Source organism: Hylaeus volcanicus, chromosome 2, assembly GCF_026283585.1.
Source record: "Hylaeus volcanicus isolate JK05 chromosome 2, UHH_iyHylVolc1.0_haploid, whole genome shotgun sequence".
Taxonomy (NCBI): Eukaryota; Metazoa; Arthropoda; class Insecta; order Hymenoptera; family Colletidae; genus Hylaeus; species Hylaeus volcanicus.
This window is the reverse complement of record NC_071977.1, coordinates 30,298,690-30,322,063: the sequence shown is the minus strand read 5'-3', so window position 1 is coordinate 30,322,063 and position 23,374 is coordinate 30,298,690. Positions and strand designations below refer to the sequence as shown.

Sequence of the window (23,374 nt, the reverse complement as noted above, 5' to 3'; positions counted from 1 at the left end):
CGAAGGAGCCGAAAAGAGAATTCTAATCGAGCGACGGTATTGCTGCACCGTTTGGGTAGTATTTATTGTTAATACGTGCCACCGTCGCGTACGCGATACGATAACGTAATAGAGAATCAGTGAGCGGTGGGTGTTCTCGAAGGAAGTTAAAAATGTTTATTTGTCTCGCGTGAAATCCGTTACGTTGCAGTATGTCAGCGTTCCGATGTCGCCGCTGATTATTGTGAAGATACAACGGATAAAAAAAAACCCTCGGAGCGATAAAACTTGCTAATTGTTGCACATATAGTGCAAAGTACACCGAGACCTCGTACGTTATAGAGGAGCATAGATCGTAGCTACGGTGCAATTACGATGATGTAACGCGCGTATCTTATCGCAAAATTCTGTTTGCTGTAAAATTAACGTCTATTACGATGTTTCTTCCTCGTTTAGCGTTCTCGTGCGACGGTAAAATACGCTCGATTTCGAATCAAACATGCATAGAATGTCTTTACAGTTTTAATCGCGACGATTGCAAAATTCTAACGTTTCCATTTCGAGAAACCTCGTATCATTGGAAATATATATATACATATTTACTACGATCGCTCTTAGAAATTTAATTTGTGGAAATACGAATGTCAGTGTCTCGATTAAAAGATAAAAAATAAAAGGTATGTCGTTGAAGAATAATTCGAGTTCGTAGGCGATGTGTATGCGTGCTAATCCTAAATAAACGGATATGACGTCATGGCAGCCATGCGATAAAATTTGCTTATTCACACTATGCTACGTTGTACGGAACGCATCGGACAGATTAAATATCGTAACAGTACTTACAATTCTTAGAACCTTCCGTAGATTGTTGTGTCTTGGGAGGGATGTGCGTATACTTGGTTTAATTCGAAGGAAACGAACATTCCAAGGAGAAATTAGCAATATGGTAGCTGGCCCGCGAAAACACCAATGGAACGATAATAGTTCTCCGTATTACCGTTTGGCGCTGCATAAAAGAACATTTCATGGATGACTAGTGCCATCTTGTGGGTTCTAAACATTTACAAATTTACAAAGTTATAGAACAGAAATAATTTGATTCTGAAGCTTTCTTCGAATTAAATAATTTGATAGTACAGTAAAAATATATATCGACGTGATTAGAATGCTAGGCAATAACAAGATGAATTTTATAATTTTCAGCTTTTTACCACAGATGGAATATGTGACAACCAACTAGTGCCACCTAACGTAATTTCTCAACAAATAAGTACTCAAAGATGACAATTTAAAACATTCGGGATAATAACATATCGATAGACAGTAAGCCTGTGTTCCGTTTATGAGTTGATTTTGTCATTCTGTGTTTAAACAATTTGGTATTCGACTCGAAATCTTTACGTCGTAAAGAAAACTAATGGTTGCACTTTGGCGGACCTAAAATGTTTAGGTTTTTTTTTTTATATAATATTGTGGTTTTTGTCGAAAAAAAATCCGAAAATGCTAGTTTTAAGGCGGTCCACTATTGTGAATCCACTATTTCAGAAGTTACGAGCAGTTAAAAGTTTGACCATGAAACTAAGTCAAATACACCGAGCAACGTTAATTTTTGCTCTTCTAAGAGAAAGTCACCAGCTTCGTCACCAACCATAGACGCCTACATACACGAATGAGTAGGGTCTCGATTGATGCCGTAGCTAGTAAATTTCTCCTAGAAATGTAACGAATTAATGTTGCCCTGTAAAGAGTCCCACGCAGTGCCATTCGATAAACGCAGTTAACTTACCTTTCGAATATAACCTCACTTTTCTCCACTGGTATCAGTCGCAAGTAAACATAAACTCTATCGTCCAACGTTACTGAATAGCGTTCATCTGGAACGTGGAATCGGATAAACAGAATCACGTGACTTTGAAGTAGTTTCATTGGTTCGCGACGACGCTGGTCGGTGACCCTTTTTTCTTACGTTGTGTGTTGTGGAATATCTGAAACAAGAATAGCGCGTTTACGAAACATACGTTTACGATTCAGAAAATATATGCAGATGTACGTTGTTTAATATTTACCATGAAGAATGTATAAGGAGATCCAACTCCCTAAGAAAGTTACTAGAAAACTGTTATCAAAATCCCGAACTTGAAGTTATGAATAACTTCAAGCTCGGAATTTTGATACCACTTCTACACTACACAGTTAGGACTTCTCATACAGCTTCATGATATTTACATTTATACAAAGAAAAAGTTACGAGACGAAGCTCGTTCGACAGATGACGCTACATTTTCATTTCCGAAAGAGCCATCTATCGGTACGAGGATATATTACTGACTCGATGGAGGCTCTCCCGAGCCATAGAATGTTGGCAACGTTGTCGCCATTTTGTAATGGTGTTTGATACGCGAAGATGCCGTGTGCCTCGATGATTTTTGTGAACTGAGAATACAAGTGTCACGTCCTCCCTGTACCTGAGAAAATGACGCAGTTTCTGCCGCCGAACTTGTTGGCTCTGTTTGCGCCGCGGGATCCTATACCGTATTTACCACCCGTTAACAAGCTCCCGCACGAAAAGAAGAATGGAGGCTATATCGGCGTTGGATCGTTTCTTAAATATTTTGAGGTAACGAAAGTGTATACGTAATTCGTCCGACGTACTGTCGAAATTTGATTTTCGAGCAGGGTAGATCAGAGTTCGGTAGAAAACATTCGACGATTTCGTTGTACGTTTTGCGTAATTGAAAGATCGATTAACGTATATTTGATTCAGGATCCTAAAGATACACCACCACCGGTACGCGTGGAAACCAGGGAAGAACGTCTCGAGCGTAGAAGAAGGGAACGCGCAGAGCAAGTGGCATACAAACTAGAACAGGAAATCGCAGTATGGGATCCTGCTGGTATTCCAAATGTGACCGCTGACCCTTTCAAAACGCTTTTTGTAGCCCGAATAGTGAGTATCGTTTAGAACACAGACTTATTTTTTTCCTTTTTTTTTCTTTTCTTTTTGTAATCGGATAATCGATATGCACATGTTTCTTTTAGAACTATGACACATCTGAATCCAAACTTAGAAGGGAATTTGAAGTATATGGTCCCGTAAAAAAGGTAAGATGATAGAATACGATATGACTATCTGAGCTTGTTAACGAGATCCTTTAACTTTTCAGATAGTGGTAATTCACAATACGATAAATGGCAAGCCTAGAGGATACGCTTTCATTGAGTATGAGCACGAAAGAGATATGCACTGTAAGTAAAACCCGGGAAACGTAATCCCTTCTTGAGAACCTCGGCGAGTCCATAGTCTGGAAATTCACCTTACTTAGCGTCACTTCCAGCTAGATATAGTGGGGCAGGGCTATAGTTAGGCTACCCATTTTCATTGGTACTAAACCAGACGGTACGGGGGGTCCCGCCATACATCCATGCAGGATTACCATTCTGTAAATGCATATATGGTAAACGAATCAACTGAAAAAAGAAATATTGGCTGTCTTGATTAATGCAGTTTTTATCTTGTTCTTGGTACAGCGTGGCGGCCGCTGCCGGCAACTAGTGCCGTTCACTATTCCATGCAAAATCCCTGAACCTGCCTGATATGATAGGTTTGTATGTGTGGTAAGATCCAACATACAACAACGTTTGTTAGCGTCTATGCTTACCCTATTTATCTTGTCTGATTTTGTTAAACTTGCGATCTCGAGTATACCCCCGTCGGGGGTTTGTCGACAAATAACGACCGCACTCATAAAGTGTTGGAAGTCGGGAGTCCTTGCGATTGCTAATTTTTGGCCCAAAATTCCTTTTATTTTTCAATAACGCGGTTTCGCAAAAGTTAGCATTCTACATTGAAATTGATTGGTGGGCTTTTAGGAAAAAGGTTCAGGGACACGCTCTGCAAGCAATTAGATTTTGTGCTTGTAAAGTTAGACCACATAACCTCGTAATCGAGTTACACGTAGGAAGTACTCGAACGTCATCGAGCAAAATTTAACCGCATTTTCTCGCAAAATTAAATTCTAACCTAGCGCATCATGGTTGTAGCACCCATACTTTTTTACAGTGGGAGTGTTCTCATATATTCGTAGGTTAAGTTTACTCGTTAGATATGTTCTCCGCGGGAACACGTACCAAGTGAATATCGGGCACCGTATGGACTCCACAAAAACAAACGAAACATTTTCTCGTTAGGTCTGGTACCAAAATGCATGCTCCAAACTAATCGATTATTCTTTCTCGAGCATCTTTACTTTGCCTCTATCTCCGTTTATGTCGAAGTCTTAAACTAGCTAGTTATCATCTTACTCGGTGGGTCATCCAATCATTCTACTTTAATCGATTATTGCAATTCAAGTCCTTGAACATATCAATTTCGATATAGAATACTAATTTGTTCCAAGAGTATCGGGTTTTCATCTGAAATCTAGTTAGTTCCTTGGATAGCGTGTGTAGATAAAATTTGACAAAAAAAAAAAAAAAAGGAAGCGTGTACGTTGGAAGAGGGTAACACATTTTTGCCGTGCAAACCAAGTTCCCCGTGTAAGATGAAAAACGAAACAGAAAGTAAAAAGAAAACGAACTAACGGAAAAAGAATTCGTCTGAACGTTACGTTAAATTTTAATGTATAAACTAGAACACAATGTAAATGTAAAGTATATACGGTACTTGCGCACACGGTTTTGTCGTAAGTAAAAAGAAACAAAGCGCACCAGGTAAATGAAAAGTAAACTTCTTCGGAGATTGAACGAACATATGAAGACTGGGCACCTTCCCAATGAATAGCATACGCGCTGGCCTACTCTATGCTCGCGAGTCTCTTACGAGTTCATTTCACGATTAAAAGTACTTCTAAGATTTGTGTTAACTTCCGTACGTAAGTAGCCGCGGTAGGTATTTTTGTATCTGCTATACTTTTTGAACTTTACAAACTTGTAGATTTAAGGTACCGAAAAATTCCGTACATTTTATTGCTGATTCATGGGCCGCGAGTGTAACGTGTAATCTGTGATTTTATACAGTGAAATGAGAACCGCTACGGTACGGCGGGATCGGCCACGTTCGTTCTAGAAACACGGTACGACAGCGGATTACAGCCCGGTTGCACGCTCTTCGCGCCTAACTCGGGAACACGGTTTCGTCGTTTAGCTGCGCGGCAAATACGAATGTCATTCGGCGAGAGTGCTCGTTACGTCGCATTTTACTTTATAAAATAACGTGCGTTGCAATTGGTACGGACGTGATCAGGAATAACATGTGCCGATACCTTACCGACCCTAATCATCTCCGCGTGACGGTCATCAGCTTGGATAATCTTGTCGAAATGTCGCAAGAAACCTGATGGAAACAGAAATAAATCGACGAACAAAATTTGTGTGTAGGTATTTAGTTCGAGTATTGGACATCGAACTGTTACACGATTCTCGCGCTTGTGTTTCGCGATCGAGTTCTCGGGATGTCCTTCCATTCGGTGTTTGTGTATCTTTCGTTGAGTTACAGAACTTGTAGAAAAAAAAAAAAAAAAAAAGAAATCAAAATATTCATTCGATCTCAGTGCCGGTTCTCTCTTTAAAAGGCGTTTAACCTAATCGCGACGTTCGCTTGAAAAAGAAAAAAAATAATAATGACTGAAGTCTCTTCAGAACAGTCCTTTCTGTCACTTCAGATTTATTTCCCTGGGATGTAGAAGTCCTATAGCGTACTCTAATAGCGAGTATGGAAACGCGAATAGTTGGTAATTTTTATAATCGATACTTTTAGCTGCGTATAAGCATGCGGATGGTAAGAAAATAGATGGTCGCAGAGTGTTGGTCGACGTGGAGCGAGCCAGGACCGTGAAAGGATGGCTCCCGCGAAGGCTCGGCGGTGGCCTCGGCGGGACGAGAAGAGGTGGTCCTGACGTGAACATTAAACACTCCGGTCGGGAGGATAACGAAAGGGAACGAGAACGTTACCGTTTGGAACGGGAGAGGGAGAACTCCGGACGCCTCGACAGAGACAGGTAAACAAACAATTTGCACCGCTGTATAAACAACAATAAATGTTAAAATGCGAGTACGGAATTCTAAGGTTTGTTTTTACGTCCACAGAGACCGCGATCGCTTGGACAGAGAACGCAGAAGGTCGCGCGATCGCAAAAGACGATCGAGAAGCAGATCGCGCGACCGAAAGCGCAGGCGAAGCCGTGATCGCATACCCGATCCGGACATCGAAGAGATACAAAGGGACGAACGACCTCGCGACAGGAGGGACCGAGATCGTGATCGCGACCGCGACAGGGATCGTAAAAGGAGGCGTTCCAGAAGCAACGAACGCGATCGCGACAGGGACCGCAAGAGAGATAAACGCGATCGCGATCGCGAACGTAGAGATCGAAAAGATCGAGGCGATCGTCAGGACGAAGATACGAAAGAGATCCGAATTAAAGAAGAGCCTCTCGATGGTACGCGGTCATTCGAGTTCCTTTTTCAAGTCGTGAGATTTGTTCGTATCGCGAAATATTATTTTAATTTTAACGAATATTTTCAGACTATCCTGACTATAGCAACACTTTCCAAACGTCTGGATCGTACTTCACGGCTGTCAAATACGAAGACGACAACGAGCAAGAAGTGGAAGAGAAATATAGAATTCCAGAAGGTCGTCCGGATCCCCCTCCCTACAATAATTACGATTCTGTACAAGATTATTGATCTCGATAATATTTTGCGTAACGTTTTTATTTTTCGTTACCGTGCACGGTGAATTTAACGCAATCGTCAATAACGTATTGTATTTCATATTGTTATTAGTATAATGGCGAGTCGACGTTATCGAGTATCTAGCTGTCGGGGAATTCACCGCAGCTGGGTACTCGATAAGGATATTGCAAGGTATGCAGGTACGGACGGCTGATTTATATACAGTTATTCTGACCTGATTAAATTCCAAATTTTGTATATTTATGGTTGGTACGAAGGTAATGCCCGTGAAAGTGAATTTAGACGCTCCTATTAATATTAAAAATACGTTTGTGAATATTTGAGTTGTATCGTAGCAATGTACGCGGAACCTCGCAATATGGAATTGAATGGTCCGTAAGCACGTTCCCTATTGTGTACATAAATGTATGCAAACGTATTACATGAATTTGACTCTTTCATGATTGCTGAATGTATATTTATATATACGAATAAAATAAACTACACAATGAATTTGTTAGCTACGTTGGTGTCTTATTTGCATTAAGATATCGATCACGGCATTAATTACGCAAACGCGCGTGCAAAGTTGTTTGTGCACGATACCCTGTGCACTATTTCCTCGTATCCACGGTTAACGAAATTATATCAATCGCAGTTACAGTACTCGCGTACATCTATTTAACGCTCCCTTGTTGACCGAGAGTTATTTTTTGTTATCTTTATAGTAAACGGCCGGCCCGGCGCGTATTAATTAGACCAAATCGTTTCGGTCTTTTACCTGTGTACGCGGCGTCAATAAATGGCGTAAAAATAGTGGCCAAGAAAATCAGTTGCGGCGATAAAGTCACCGAACGTTTTAAACGCTACGAGAAATTCGCAGAACGGCGTAACTCGAATTCCCTCGGACGCAAATAAGGTACGCACACATAACGATTTGGTATTTAAATTGACGTTAGTCATCGAGACTAGAACGTTTCAACAACTTTATTTTTTTCGGAATTTAAAGATCATCGATATCTTCTCACCGCGACATGGTTTTATGATAGCATAAAACGGTAGCATACCGTGGCATGGTAGTTCGAGCGAGTACGTTACTATACCGTGCTGATACACTTTGCAAACTATATATATATTTTTTTTAACGTGTGTCTGTTAAACACGATAATTTTCGGTTGGTTTATAAACTGCAATTTTTACTAATATGAAAGAATTTGTTTAGTTTTTCTTTAGTCAAAGTCTTCGTTTCGCGCGTCCAACCGTGTACGACCCTTTAACGAAACATGACCCATCGATGAAAATGGTCTCGTGGCGGTCGTGACAGTATCAATCAACTCGCACCATCGGAATCGAAAGCGGCCAGCGGCGGGCGAAGGGCTGGGGAGCCCGATTCGACGAAATAAAGATTGATTAAAAGCGTTCGGAAGCGGCAGACTCCGGTGAGTGGATGCTTCTTATTCTATCTGCGCGATTTCGTACCATCCCCCGCCGGCCCTCTGCCGTATTAAGCGTTCGTTCCCCGGAAATTACAATCCCTCTGCAATAACTCCGAATTGCCTCTGATTCGACTATCGTCATCCAGCCTATCGTTCGCCAGTCGAAAATCCGGAGCGCGCCGATAATCGAGCACCTGTAGAAGCTCCAAGAGCTTTGCCCGACTTCTCCGCTTTTTTCCTGCGATTGCTATATATAATCTGATTTGCATATCGCACGGTTTTCGAAGAAACCTTAAAAATCATTTATAATCCGATGGAATATTTCTCCGTTTTCTTTCTTTTTTTTTTCTTTCAAAATTGGCCGTTTATACTAGGAATGGTAGGAATAGGTCCTTTAAATTGAGATCGATTCCAAGCAGAAATCGTCGATAACTTTGGTACCTCCTCGTAGAAGATTTAATTTCTTTTTTGCCTCCTCCTCTCTCCCCACCATCCCCCTCCCCCTCCCCCGGTTCAAGTTTGAAAATTCCTAACGCGTACACTCGCGTAACTAACCAACGCGTAATACCTGTAAACGCATGTACGATATAATGTGTGTCACGCAACGAACTTTTGGTTCTCTCTAGACACTATTTCACGGATATTTGGGTTGAACCGATATTCGGATCTAACGAACACCCCCGGCTCCTAGTTAGCCTGGTAAATCGAGATTTTAGTATATTACGATACAAACGTGATTCGCGCTTTACGGAAATTCGATTTCGTACGAGTTTCACGGAGACTCGATTTCACCGGCTCGTTTGTCGTATCGAGGTTTCCGGACGAAAGCCGTCGGACGATTAATCTTTCTAACCGAGGAGATACTAACAGGGGAGCCCGTTTGCGAAGACGTTTCGTTGTTCGATGCTTTTTGCGGTTCCGTTTTAGCGTAGCGTAACGAACCGCTGTTTTTTTCCCGTTTCACCAAAAAGGACTCTTTTCTTTGAAACATAGACGTTTCTGTAAGATCGAAACACTTGGGCACTTCTCGCGGAGCGAGAGAGCTTCCTAGAACACCTCGTCCACAGAAACAGCGATAAATCGAGAAACGTCCACGAGGTCGATTTGGATTTCGCGTACGAGTCGCCGGTCACGGAGGTTCGAGGGATGAAATAAAACGAAGGAGTAAGCCGTTTTCGAGAGTGCTCGCGAGTGTCGATTGTCAGTGGTTAGTTTTGATCAGGATTTCATTTAACCCTTTCGGAGGGATTGGCCGCGGTTATACGTTCTTGGTACAAAGTTTCCCACAAGAGTGGTTGCACCGGCATTCGTAAAAATCTCGAGCGTGATTGACGCTAAACTTTTGTAGCTTTGTGATGGATACTATAGAAAGTAATTGTACTCGTTTCGTGGGTGCCGCTTGCAGGCCGCGGTAGTACCGAAAGGGTTAACGCGTTAATATCGGACGGCGTGTGCCACCGGTGGCTCACGCTCGCGTGTCTATCCACCACCGCGCCGCCCTACGGCGAGAAATACAAATAGCAGCGCCTACGTGAACGATAAATCAAAAGCAGAATTTTCGGATTTGGAAGCTTCTCTCGTGGGTAGAGCACGAACAGCGAGCGACGATGTACCGCGAAGATTTTAGGAGTAGCCGAGAGCAATTTCTTAATTGCATAAACTCGTACTATCGGCTACAGCTGGAACAGAAGAATGAGACAAAGTACCTCTTGCAGAGAGAAATTACTCCGAAGGAAGCGCGACTCCCACTGCTTTAGCCTCGACGAGAACGCGAAAGAACGGAAGAGCGTCGGCCGAAAGGGAGTAAGACGAGAACAAAGAGTAAACGTAAATTGATAAACGGAAGAACGGAGGAAAGACGAAACGAATGGACTGGCGGGGAACATTTATGGAAGAAGTATACACGACGCAAGTACTTGCGCGAGGGAGCAAAAGGGAAACGGTAGCGGACGCCATTAGCGAAGACAAACGCGGATAGATGAAAGAAGGTATGGTCGGGAATGGAAGGAAAAAAGGTACAATAGAAATGCAAGGACAGAGAGACGGATACATTTATTGGTTCAAAGAACAGACAATAATAACGATATTAACGAAAACGGTAGCGATGATAAAAATGTGAAACGTTAAGTTCGAGTGCTGGAGTTCTACGTGATATTCGCGATGCTAATATCGTACCTGCGCGTAATAATAACGGTAGTAATAATAGCAACGGCATCATTAACAACGCGAACGAATAAAATTGAAAATAATTACGCTAAATAATTTCGAATACTCTGCTATCCGAACTCGGAGCTTAATAACGGACCTCGATCGTTCTATTATCCGACGGGATTACTATTCCTAACAAACATAAAAAGCTACGGCTACTTCTATAAATAATTCATAAACACAATATCGATAACACGTGATCGATACTCGGTCATTTTTCTTTTGGTACGATATCAATCGTTATTTCGTTTTTTGCCGAAACCTTCGAGTCGAGCGATTCTTCGAACGTTTCGTAAAGCGAAACGGAAAACAAAAGGCACGGCCCGTTTGTCGGAGATCGAAGTCGAAGCGGCCGATTCCGTACGCACCGTTAAGCACGTCGAAGATCCCGTTACAATAGGATTGGCTTATCTCGATGTAGAAAGCAAACACGGTCAACGATATACTCGCGGCTGCTCGAGTAGGTTTAAATTACCAGGCCCCACGGTGATAGTAAATCGTTAGCGCGCGACGCGTGGTTACATAGGTATGACAAACAAGAAGGGTTCTATCTATCCGTTCGTATGAATGGAGACCAACGGAGGACCAAGCGCGTTACCGCCGAGGAAACGGTCGTTCGAGGGTGGTCGAGGAGAGGAGCGATGCGGACAAGGGGTAGGAAGAAGGAAGACGGGCGAACGCGGAATTAAGGAAGGAACGTTGATGGGAGAGAGAGCGGGAAGAAGGAAAACGCGCACGGCGGTCAGGTTTTCGGGTCTGGAAGGGGGTGAGAGCATGGCGCAGGTGTGCGCCGGTAGCCCGGCCGCTGGCATGGTATTCTGCACGCCTTGGATGCGCGTGTGCGCCGAAAGAACGAGAGTGTGTGTGCGTGGGTGCGCCTGTGCGGCGCATAGCCACGATACCCTCCAGTTTGATCACGAGAGAGCGGCGCTAGCACGGGCACAAAAGGAGTGGGTTGGTTCTTAGCAGGGGTCGTGGGAGAGAGAGGGGGTGGATAAAGAAGACGAGGAGTCGTAGGTATTTTTTGGGCCGTGTTGACTTTGGAGGGAGGTGTCGATGCAAGTCCCCTAGCCTTTGTCCGTATAGAGGTTAGAGCGGCGGGCCGATAGTCGAAGAAGCGGGCCGTCGGACAGGTAGGCAGGTAGGCATGCAGGCAGCGATGCAGGCATCGAGCCAGATGGCGAGGGTAGGAGCAAGCAAGGTGGGCGGTCGAAGGGGTAGTAACGGATAGTAAGGGGAGTCGGGGGTGTTCGGAAGGGGATGCCGGAGGTGGCGGCGTACAGGGGGGCGGCAGGCTGGTGCGTCAGAGCCTGCAGTGAGCCCGGCAGTGAGGCGAAACGTTGGGCTCCGCGCGGGAGTCTCGTGGCCGCCCGCCTTTTCTTTTAAGTCGGGGTGCCTTTTTCCTTACACCCACCCCCCGCCCTTCTTTTCGTCGCCCTCGCGATTCTACGGACCCGTCGTCGCTCTCTTTTCAAGGCACGCTCGGCAGCCTGGCGCGATTCGCTCGTCGTCGTCGACGTTGTCCTCGTCGCGATACGATCTTCGCTCCGTGACTCGTTTTGTTTCCGTTTGTTCTCGCGGTTACGACTCGGCCGCAGACGAGTAACGCTCGCGCGATCTCCGCTGGCCGATCGGCGATCGAGAGGATACGGTGCGAAGGGGACGTGAAAGAAAGGAGAGAGAAACGGTGAAGGGGATAGGGATTCCGGAAACGGGACGGTGGTTCGTCGCGGTGCAACCGGATCTAATCGTAGTCTGCGGCACCGGTGTGCGTGATCGCCGGGTTTCGCGTCCACATGACGCTGTGCGTTCGCTGCGTGCACGAACGTGTCGCGATTGTTTCAAGAAGAGGATACAACCGTGATTCCTCGTTGTAGTTCGGTGCTGTTTCGAGGAGAAACGTCAGGAACGATTTCACCGATCCGGTGGAGCATGATAGACGACCTTCCGCTTCGCGGCTCCTCGATGTCTGCTGCACCAAGAGAACAGTGGAGGGACGCGCGTTTCGGCACCGCGGGACGGCAATGCCAATGTCAATGTTAGCTGGAAGACGGTCACGGTGAAATCGCTCGTAGATTCGCGTCCGCTGCGGCACCCGCTGGCAAACTGGAACGGCGACAGAGGTAAAAAAGCGACGGGAACGAGGATGAACGAGGAAAGGGTGGATGGAGTGAGTGCGAGAAAGACGCGGAGAAAAAGAGCGAGCGAGAGAGAGAGAGCGCGAGAGAGAGAGATAGCGATGGAACGTAATTTTAAACTTCGAGTTTGATTAATAATCGGCATGTTCGTCGAAACGGCCGAGGAAGATCGAGAGAGACGCGAGGAGGATTCGCGTTCGATTTCTCGAGGTGCCGCGTGTGCTACCTTTGTCCGCGACCTCTCTCACGCACCGCCAATGCGGCTGAGATCGCGCGATCTCATTGGCTGCAATCGTGCCGTGGTGTCGGCGATGGGTACGTCCAAGTTCGATGCTCGTGTTCGACCCACCGGGATACGCGTGCATCATCCCCCTGTCACGCTTTCTCGACCTCGTCTCTTATCTTTCGTTCCTTTTTCCGAAAGCAGTTCTTCCTTCTTTATATTTTTTCTTCTCGCGGCTCGCGACAATCATCGATATTCTTCCGCGAATTCGACGCGCGTCAGTCGGCACGAACGGACGATCACTTCGGCGCGAGCACGTTCGCGGAGTGCGCGACGCTTTTCGTTCGCTCGACGATCGCGTGCCTCTCGAATCGCGCGATTGCGTGAAAGAGAATGATTTCTCACGGTAAAACCGTCCCGCGATTGCGATCGTGAATGTATAAAGAAACGATTGTTACCGGGACGAACGCTTCGAAACGAAACCGAGCATCGTCGTTCGGAATAGCCAGTTCGAACTTTAACGTCGCGAGGTGAAAAAGTGACCGCGACCGACCGTTGTCGGCCATCGTACGGTTTACAGGAGCGATCTCTTAACGCGTCGAATACAGAAGCTTTTTATTCCGTGTTTACATTTGGCTCGTGTCAAGTGTCGAACGTAGAAAAGGACAGAGAGTGATGGAGAAAGAGGTGCGAGGAAAGAAAGCAGTCTGCAGAGGCATATAAATCGGTTAGGATCGTATCACACTGTTCGCTCGTTGACAATCTGTCGATCAATCTGTCAGTCAATCCTGTCTTTGTTGTAAATTTACGTTCTCATACGCAGAAAAAAAAAAATAAAAGTCGTACGCAACGCGTTAAAAGAATCGCGTCGCAACGATCGTAGTTAAAAGGGAAACTTCGAACATCGAAACTTCGTCGATGTTCGTACGCGGGATCGCGGACAAAGGCCGAATCGAGGGAGAATCGACTGCGGCTATCTTGACCGAGGAAACGACAGTTGGGGCGTAATCAAGGTTGTTGATTCCAGCTCTCCTTTGCGCGACTGGTTCGTTCTCGATGTGTACCGGCGGTTTGTCGTGCCACGCGAGCCGACGGTTAGCCTCCGACAATTTCCACGCGAGCCGCGATTCCGGGACTTGTACACGTGTATATCCCTCTTTCGCAATCGATACACCGATGCCACGGCTATTTATTAACCGTCGTTAGAACGCGTCGTGTCGTTTCGTATCGTTTCGCGCGCAGTCCAGAAATGGGCAGAATTTCCCTCGGTTAACGAAAGACGATCGAAGACACGCGGTGTCGCGATTTATTTTCATTGTTTATTCCATCGGGCAACCATCGAGACGAGCTTTTATTCGTTTAACGCGAAAGTAATCAAAATGTCTTCGATTTAAAAAAGTTTCTCAAGTAAAAATCGAAGAACAAAAAGTGTTAGAAAATTACGGAAATTATTTTGTTGATTACTATTCAAGACTTCTTTAATAAATAAACGTCGATAAGATTACTTTTCGGCCCCCCTAATAATTCAATTTCGTAACTCGGTTTTTTCAGTAATTCCGTAACTTTCGTAACTACGAAAGTAGTTCACTTTTATCGCGAGATTTACGTGACTCGATATCCTTCTTTTCGAGTGCGTGGAATGTAATCGGAGAACGTTTCATTCGTCGGCGAACGCGACCGTAACGCGGGATGTTCGCTCGTAAGCGAAACGTCTCGTATGAATCCTCAAATGTCGCGACATATTCGAATCGAAGATGGAGGCCTTGATGCATATAAGCCATTGCGCTCCCGTTCGCCTCTCCGAATATCTGCTGCGGCGTTTTGAACCGACTATACAGTGTGTTCCGAAATACGCGGGACGTTGCGAACGTTTGATTATTAGACACGTAACCAGAAATTATTCGCGATATCATATAAATTTGACCGGTACTTGCGTGTCCTACTTTCCACCTTTTAAGGGATTTGTTTTCAACTCGTCCAGTGTTGAAATTTCTACATGAACTTTCCAGACAACCCAACATTTATCGTAAGCGAAAACGTACCATTATTCTACTCGAGTCTAATAAAATCCAAGTTCGCGAGGGGTTTCGAAGGACCTCGGAGATGAAACTCTGCAGGAGCCATCCTGGAATTAAAATAATACTTGATTCGAACGATCTCCAGATGTGAGAGTATTAAAGACGCCAAGCATGTCGCGCGAACGCGACCGGATTTCTCGATGTCCGTCGGTTCAAAGAAATCGGAGAATTGTGCTTTTTGTTCTTCGTTTCTCGGTATTAAAATTTCATCGTCCGTCACGGATTTGCCTCTATACACGCACGCGGTAACCGGTGGGCTTTTCATTTGGCAGCCTCTCGCGTCTCGCTCTCCTCCTTCCGCCCTTTACGTTTCCCTCCGACTCTGTCTCGCCCACTGGACGACGTTAGAAGACGACCTGTAGCATTTCTATCACCGATGCCAGACACGCCGTGCTCCCCGTTCATAAAGGCTAGAATTGCTCGACGAGCGTCGGATAATTGGCCGTGAATTCGGCTTTGTAAAGAAACCGGCAGCGGTTCCGTCGGAAATTCTTCCTTCGTTTCAATCGTCGGTTCCGATCGAAATATCGACTCGAAGATACGCTTCTCGAAGATACGCTTCTCGAAGATACGCTTCTCGAAGATACGCTTCTCGAAGATACACTTCCTCGATGCGTCGAACGTGGAAAAGGACAGGCTTTGGGAGTGAAAGAGAAAGAGGTCCGAGGAAAAAGATATGATCAAGTTACACTGTTCTAGGGGATAGTCATCTTCCATGTATTCAGTCTTTACTGTATCTTCAATTCGATTTCGCAACGATTTCTCGAACCGTCTCCTACTTCGCGACTCCTTGGCAAACCGGACCCGTCCGATCAACCGTTGACTCGTTCCACTTGCGTATACGCGAGACGTTACGAGTCGATTCGTAATTTTCTGTTCATCGCGGTTCCGTCGAGATAATCGTCGGATTTCCAGTTCTCCCTCCGCAATGGAGAAATCGTCCCGCGAAATCTAGAATACCTTAGTTGGGCGATCGAAGGAAGGTTTTCTAACTGGTTTCACTGATCCCGTAGATGTCAGTCGAGCGGGTAAAACGACGAAGACCTATCGCCGCGATTAATCGGCATTAAGCTTTCACGGAAATGTCGATCGACGCGTCGAGAGGCGAACGAAGGTTGAAATCGAGCCCCGCGCGTGGTTACGTGCAGTCATCGCGGAGAACAACGACCGTGTGCTTGGCTTCGGGCCAATGCGAGTCTAGTTGAAGGGTGATCGCGGACAACCAGGTGGAAGCGGAGGTGGGGGCGGTCCAAGGAAGAGACGGGAAGGGCGCGTCAGCGGGTGACCGAGACTTTTACGCGGTGAAATTCTCGTTTCGCGGTTTATTATATCTTCGTGCGGGGTGCAAGATGCGCCCGCGACAGCCTGACGGCGGTTGAAGGACGAAGAAGCCGAGTGGCTCGTACGGCCCTCGATTCCACCAGCCAGCTTTCCTTTTTCCTTCGCGTCGCGTCGCGTCGCCCCCAGCGAGGAGGATAGCGCAGTGCAGGGAGTACTCTTCCCCCCTTCGACGCTCGTCTCCTCGAGTGCGTTTGGTCTGCTACACGGAACAGGTGAGAGCATAAGAGTCGTTTTGACACCGAAATATAGGACTCCACTTTTCTCTTGCCACCTAAAGAATTAACGATATTACGCACGGCATCGTAGGAAAAATGAGGCACCGAGATTCGAACCCACGATCCTCGGTCGAACGCTTTACCTTTACCTACACGACCGATCCCGTACTCTTCGATTCGTGTCATCGTTTCGCTCCTTATTCTTGGATACGGGGAGGCGTGTATGCCCTGCATCGGCAAACTTTCGTTCGAGTCATCCGCAACGTTGGCGAGATGCCGAACCGCATGTCCGAAAAGACGCACATCTTACATCCGGAAACCTCGAAACGGTATACATATACCGCAAGAGCCCGAGAAACGAGAGCCTCGAGTGTCGAGATTCGTTTGCCAAGCTTTGGACGCTTTCCCAATTTCTTGGAGGATACCCTGAGCCGTCCTAATGGATGAGCCCAATCTTTCCGCAACCTCAACCTCCCTTCTCCGTTAAACGCTGCTCTGTGTCAACCAAAGTGCAAAGCGCTTCATTATTAAAGCCTACCGCTTACCCGGACCCTGGCTCGTCCGAGAGATCGAGGTTACTCGTACGGAGGTATCAGCTTTCTCGCGTTTCGAATATTTCCGAAAAATATACTCGTTAGCTATTCGGCTGAGATGAGAGATAACCAGATAAGATAACCTTTTCTTGATAAAAGTCCGAGTTCCACGCGAGTTATCCAAGGATTGACTCTTTGCACTCGAGGGGCGACTCGGAAGCGACAGTCTTTGTGTACGTGTATCGGTACGCGTAATTCAAATTCACCGTATTTATATTAACCGATAACGTTTGTTGTTCCGGCGACCCACCGATTTTATTTCAAACGGGTGGGTCTGATTTCGGTAATAAATACGAGTCTCATGGTTTCCTTTTTTCCGCGTTTATTTCAACGACTCTCGCTCGACCGAGGGATATCGACGATGAGAAAATAAACAAAAGAGGAGCCACCGGTCCTCGTATATACTATGCAATGTGACTGCTCGAAAAAAAAGGGGTGGAGGAACCCTGGGGAGGTTTACGCGGAGCGAGCGTGATCCTCTGTCTCCTCGGTCCCATCTAGTTTGACGAACCCTCGCCGCCATCTTGTAAGGGACTTACGCAGCGCCTCGGCACGAACGAGTTTCGTCGAGTAGCTAGAGTAACGCGAGTCGGGTGTTTCGTGTTACGCTAGGAAAAATGTATCGACTTTTGGAGTCGTTGGAAAAGAGAGAAACTCCGGCATCCGGCAGGTACGCGGAACTTGAACGGCGGAGTTCGCGTGAGTGGGTCGCGATGTAAAATGATTTTACTCTAGAGGCGGTCCGAACTTGCTCGAAGACGGTTCCTCGTACAACTAATCGCAGAGACGAGTTGTTGTTCTCGTTTTGTATATCATCGATCGCGTCAACTTTTTTCTCCAGGAGTCGGAGACTTCCTCGAGACTCTCTCGAACTTCGCTTCGCCTCTTTCTTCTTCGTCCAACGATATCTTCGAAGTAAAGATTACAAACTACGATCCTCGGATAACCGTACACCGCGTATCGTCCCTTTCTCAAAAGTAATCCGCTCGAATCGTTACGTCCGACGCGAATGTCAAGAGCAACTTAACGTTTCCTAGCTTTGGAACGCTGCCAATCATTCGGAACGCATCCGGCAGTTGGGTTTACGGTACGAAAAGCCCGGAAGAGACTGTCGCGAGTACCCGACGTCCCTCGTAAGAGCATAGTCGACGTGTTCCTTTAGGCATTTTTACGTGGGTAAAAAATCCTTTAAATTAGCATACCCCGACGTCGATAATTTGTACGTTTAGCATACGTTCGAAGAACAGAACGGGCCATCGGTGGCTCGTAAATTCGGTCTCTCGAGTTCACGGTCGAATCGAGTGAGTTACGACCGGGAGAAATGACGTTAATTCCCGAGAAGAAACGAATTAATTTCTCGGAAACTCGGTTACCGTCTCCGTCGCGGGACAGTTCCCTGTTTTTGTTCAATCTCGTTGATGCCAACGCTCGATCGAGAGGACTCGGCAAGGTGAATTTTGGCGAAATTTTGCGAAAACGTTCTACGACGGCGTATTCATTGGAGAAACAACGTAAAACGGTTACAAATCGTACGAACACGACCTAACGGCCCTCGTTCGCGAGCGTACGGCGTGATTTTACGAAGATCGTTCGTAAAGTCTTCGCTTCCGCGGAGTTCGGGGTAATTCATGCCACGGTCGCGTGATGTTTTCGTCCCGGCAGCTACGACAACAAGGACGAACGAAACAACCAAACAGTCTCCGCTCATCTTCAACCGAAACCCTCGGCTATTATTACGCCGATTTTCAGATATATTTAAGGAGGATCGATAGCCGCCGTTCGCGATGCTCCCGAATCGTTTGAAAACACGCGCGCTCGATTTCATATGCATACCGTTTCGAAAGCCTTTCGCTCGAAAGCCTATTTCAAGGTTCGCTTTATGCGGTGTAATTTTGCGCACTCGAACGTGACACAAACATATCGGCACGATCGATATTTCGTTGATATCGGATACGACGGCAACGCGTCGACTTCTATTTTCACTTTCGTCGCTTCTTAATTAGAGTTCGGAAAATTCTGGGAATACTTTTTGTTATATTATTAAACGTCGAAAGGATCGATTGGATATTTGAAGGGAACAGAACTTGGTTAAAATGGTGAACACCTTTTATTACGCGTCGGTTCGGTATCGATGTCCTCGCGTAACGAACTGGACCGGTTACAGAGTCGATTTTTGTTTTATCAGCGTCGCAATTATGAAAGTACGATACGATATACACATCAACTTTGGGAGCTAATAATGTTCGCGACTCTCATCTAGTAGAACTAATCGGCGTCGGTTGCGGTGTACAAGCTGGTCGAGAGAATCTCGTTCAAAGAGGCTCTTCGTCTCGCGAGAAAATTTTATGGATACTCTCTTTACGAAAAGCCAATTCAATAGCTTCTTTGTATCTCGGGGGACTCTGCCTCGTAACGAGCGACCCCACGTAAAGAAGTCTAACCACTCGTGGCGGAAGGCCTCGAACGCGAGGCTTGGAAGCTTCTATTGTTTAGGGATTATAATTTCGAGCCTCGTTGCTCGAATCACCTCTCGCAGCTAAATAATCAGTGCCGAAACGATTCATTTTGCTCCTTGAGTGCAAATTACGAAAGAAAAAAAATTGAAAAAACGACATTACTTTCCAGTCCACCTAATATTCCACCAATACACGAATAAACTTTCCACGTGTATATATTTCCAATTAGAAATCTATTTGGAAACACGTAGCACTAATTTAAAGTAGACAAACTTGATCAATAAGTATAAATGGTACGAATACGTATGGAAAGATGGACAGTCCATCTTTACTTGGAACGGAGCTATTTTGAAAATCTGACGATCTTACGGCAGCACTTGGATTCGGGATCGAAATTAAACCGAGAACCGAGTGAAATGACAGGTCTCCGTTCGACTGTAATTTTGAGAGTTATTTTGATCGTTAAAATAGGTCAACGAAGCTAGCCGACGCTTCTGGTTCGACGATTAAAGCAATTCGTATAGGCTTTGGTTAAGCGATGCACCCTTTCGATATCGGTCTGTCCGTCGAACGTTGTTTTCCGTCGAGTTACGTACAAGACGGATTAATACCTGCGTATTTTCGGCGTTTCGCTTTGCGAAAAGCGCGAGTATCGTTTACCGATGGGAGATTCTCCGGCATTAGAAGCTCGTTTCGCGCGAACGTTGTACGATCGGAAAGCAATTTCGTCGACTTTCGACTCCCCGGAACGATAGGTGCGGTACAATTTAATTGTCAGCCGTTGAAAAGTTCGACGGGAAGGTTAAACGATGTTCGAAAGTCCTGTTCGGCTGCAGCTGCCGGTCGAATCGCGCGTATTCAACGATTCAAAGAAAAAAGAAATAATACATTTATTACTGTTGGAATGCAACGATCGCCACTTTCGGGTCTCGAGGAAAAGGGTCTGTTTCTCCTTAAAGCAGAAAGAGGGGTGAAGTCCTAGCAGGGACAGAAAGCGACGATCCTCAGTCCGTAGAAATAAGTCAAGCGGTACGGGTCGTCGTGAATTTCGGACGTCTTTCCTCTGACATTTTTATATACGTTGTAATCCTTTAGAAAATAAAGTTTATAAAAGTACAATTCTAACAATTACCACGCGAAGCATGCATAAGGCGGTCGGGGCGCCCTGTCGCGATTCCATTACACCAGCACCATCGAAGATAATTATTTTTGCGCCAAATCTGACAGTCGCCATCAGAATGTTTACAGTAGAGCGTTATTCGTGTTTGCTCCGTGTTAATTCCGACTAATGGCTAGTAATGCTATCCGTAAAACGTATCGGTGTATTTCTGCTTACGATGAATGGTCCCGGAGAAGTAAAACCCCGCGTTCTCCCCAAATTTTGAACGGCATCGAACCGTCACCGGAACGAAATCGGAAGACGCGAAAATGAAAGGGTTCGTTTCTGTTTTAGTCAGGATCCCGCGTCAAACGGAGAGAACGTGAGACGACACGGAGCTAAGAGAGAACACGGGCTTCCGGAAGGAAGAGAGGCGGAAGGGAAGAGGAAACGGGACGAAGCCACGGGCCAGCAAGTGGAAGAAGAGGAGAAAAAGCGTCGACCGTGAGACCGCGAGGGCGTGATCGCGGCGGGAAGAATCGATCGGGCGGAGGGGAATAAAAGTGGTGTATACAAAGCCGGAGTTTCGAAAGAGCAACCGGAGGGTGCGGGGCCGGCAAAGCCTTGTGAAGAAACTAAGGATTAGATGGTGGAGGTGCTCGAGAGGCGGGCTTGGGAGCCTACGGGGCCGATCAAGGCACCTCGCACCTACGCAGGGCCAGGCAGCCCTGCCGATCGCTGGCTGCGAGTGCAACCGCGGCTGTGTCTCTCTCGCGTTCTCCTCGAACATGATCTCTTAGCCTCGAGGCTCCTCGCTCTCGCCGTCTATCGTTTAGGAGGTAAAGAGTTTTCGGTTGGTGGCAGCGATCTCGAGCTGCTGCAAGCCAAGGACATTGTACGCGCGGACGACGCCGACGCCGACACCTTCGAGGAGACGAAGAACGAGGTTCCCCGCGGAGCTCCGTCTCGAGAGGACCGGAAGGAACACAGCCGGGACGCGGAAGTACGCTCGGACGGTGAACTCGATCGCGGCGAGCGCGAAGAGGATCGCGAAGCGGAGGGGAGGCGACGTGACAAGTGGGGTATAGTGGTGTTCGGCGGAGGCGTGGTTTTAGCCAGACTAGAGGATCGGTCGGAGCCCAGAAAGGGCTCCCGCGAAACGAGCGAGACTGGCGAGCGCAATGTGGCAGAGCGGCGGCATGGGCGCCCATGCGGCCAACAATCCATGGATGAAATTAATGGGCATTGTCCACAAGGACAGGAGGCATCACGACTCGGGTTCCGCCGCTGCCGCCGCTTCAGGTGTTCAAGGATCCGCGACCACTGGCAGCAACGATCGGACGCTCAATCAGTAAGTCGCTCCATCCTTCTTTTACGCTTTTTATTCTAAGCGTTGCTAGCCAGCGATTAGTTTCAGCCGGCGACTGACTTGCAACAGAACGCTCTAACGTAACTGCTCGGCACGAATTGTACGGTTCGGCACTAACGTTACATTACAAGGTCCTTTTTGGAATCACGAGTGCTCGCTTCGAACTCTCGGCTGAATTCTCTCTCGATGCTTCCTACTCGATTCGTACTTCCTACTCGAAAAGTAGACGATTAAAGGGGTTCGTCAAAATACCGACAGACCGGTGGAGCACGCAAGAGCGCGAACCGAGCGCAAGAGTCCGTACGGACTAAGCGAATGTTCGCGTTACATTACAATGTTCTGTTGCGAGTCAGTCGCCGGCTTTAGATGGATAATCCCCGACCAACAGGATCTACCGTACATCGGTCTTTCGTTTCCGACTCGGTAATCGGCGTCGTATTGAGAACGAATAGATGTACCGAAAACTAGCTGTAGGAAGGGAAGTATCTTTTCGTAGAGCAAGGAAAACGCCTACGGTCTTAACAAAGTTCTGCAGGAAAACACGGAAAACATTGAAAGATACATGTAGGCAAGTTGGATAAAATAGGGAATATAGACAAAGTAGAGCAATGTAAGAAACCAAATGTGAACGCAGGAGAGATCCGGTGCAGTTACGACCGTAGACGGTGCATTACCAAAGTGACTATACAGTCATTCTCATAAGTATTCCTACCCTCTATATTTATTGAGGAAATTTGTCTGATTTAAACGAGTGCTTCATGATTCCAAATGAATTTGTAATTGCAAATATATACATGCGTGAAGTTTATTCATGTACGTATCATATATATATATATGAATATATTCATATATTCATATAGAATATAGAATATATTATGAATATAGAATATCTATTTGCCAATATCCAAATCTATTTTCTATTATATATATATATATGATACGTACATGAATAAACTTCACGCATGTATATATATATATAATAGAAAATAGATTTGGAAACATGAAGCCTATCGTTTAAATTAGACAAATTTCATCGATAGACATAGAGGATACCGATACTTATTAGACTGACTGTACACAGGGTGTCGCAGAATTCGTGTAAGAACCCGAAACGAGAGGTAGCTGAGACGATTCTGAACTATTCTTTCCTTTGCAGAAATTTCGGATGGCGCACCGTTTTCGAATTACGAACGAAAAACCGTCGACCAATCACAGCGCTCGAGTGGCGCGCACTCAGCCGCGAGAGCATAGGCTCGAGCCAGGACTGGTCCGCTACTCCGCTACGCTGTGATTGGTCGGTGGTTTTTCGCTCGTAATTCCGAAACGGAGCGCCATCCGACATTTTTGCAAAGGAAAGTATGGTTCGGAATCGTCTCAGCTACCTCCCATTTCCGGTTCTTACACGAATTCTAAGATATTCTATATACCACGTGACGAATCCTTTCAATTACTTTTTAGAGTGTTTTTAGAAAGTTACTTTCTAGAGTGACTCTTTCGACTGTAATCGTTTCTAGAAATCGCAACGTATCTCGAAACTGTTCCTTTATCGCAATAACCCACTCAG

General features: G+C 46.1%; 2 protein-coding genes and 1 long non-coding RNA gene across 6 annotated transcripts in view; 2 read left to right on the top strand and 1 right to left on the bottom strand.

Moving 5' to 3' along the window:
- LOC128872481 (uncharacterized) overlaps positions 1-2,020 on the bottom strand; it is a 28,271-nt gene extending 26,251 nt beyond the window's left edge. For both annotated transcript variants that reach the window (XR_008456202.1, XR_008456201.1), the window contains exons 1-2: positions 1,766-2,020; positions 823-985 (exon numbers count right to left, since the gene is read on the bottom strand). This is a non-coding gene — a long non-coding RNA (uncharacterized LOC128872481). The remainder of the gene's footprint in view (positions 1-822; positions 986-1,765) is intronic.
- A 298-nt stretch (positions 2,021-2,318) lies between these two features.
- LOC128872472 (U1 small nuclear ribonucleoprotein 70 kDa-like) lies at positions 2,319-7,178 on the top strand. The gene is given in 9 exon segments (XM_054115205.1): positions 2,319-2,596; positions 2,744-2,926; positions 3,019-3,081; positions 3,144-3,225; positions 3,508-3,552; positions 3,555-3,581; positions 5,735-5,975; positions 6,064-6,416; positions 6,503-7,178. Coding segments are annotated over 9 exon segments (1,302 nt in total). The 5' UTR covers positions 2,319-2,452; the 3' UTR covers positions 6,667-7,178.
- Positions 7,179-11,648: 4,470 nt separating this feature from the next.
- The window catches only part of LOC128872117 (potassium voltage-gated channel protein Shaker), a 198,828-nt gene continuing 187,102 nt past the window's right edge, over positions 11,649-23,374 (top strand). The window contains exons 1-2 of one of the 3 annotated variants that reach the window (XM_054114480.1): positions 11,649-12,421; positions 20,800-21,792. In XM_054114480.1, coding sequence (XP_053970455.1) covers positions 21,623-21,792 — 170 coding nt within the window. In that variant the 5' untranslated portion in view covers positions 11,649-12,421; positions 20,800-21,622. Of the gene's footprint in view, positions 12,422-15,932; positions 16,291-20,795; positions 21,793-23,374 lie in introns of those variants that run through there. The other 2 variants (XM_054114477.1, XM_054114478.1) reach the window with 2 other exon arrangements.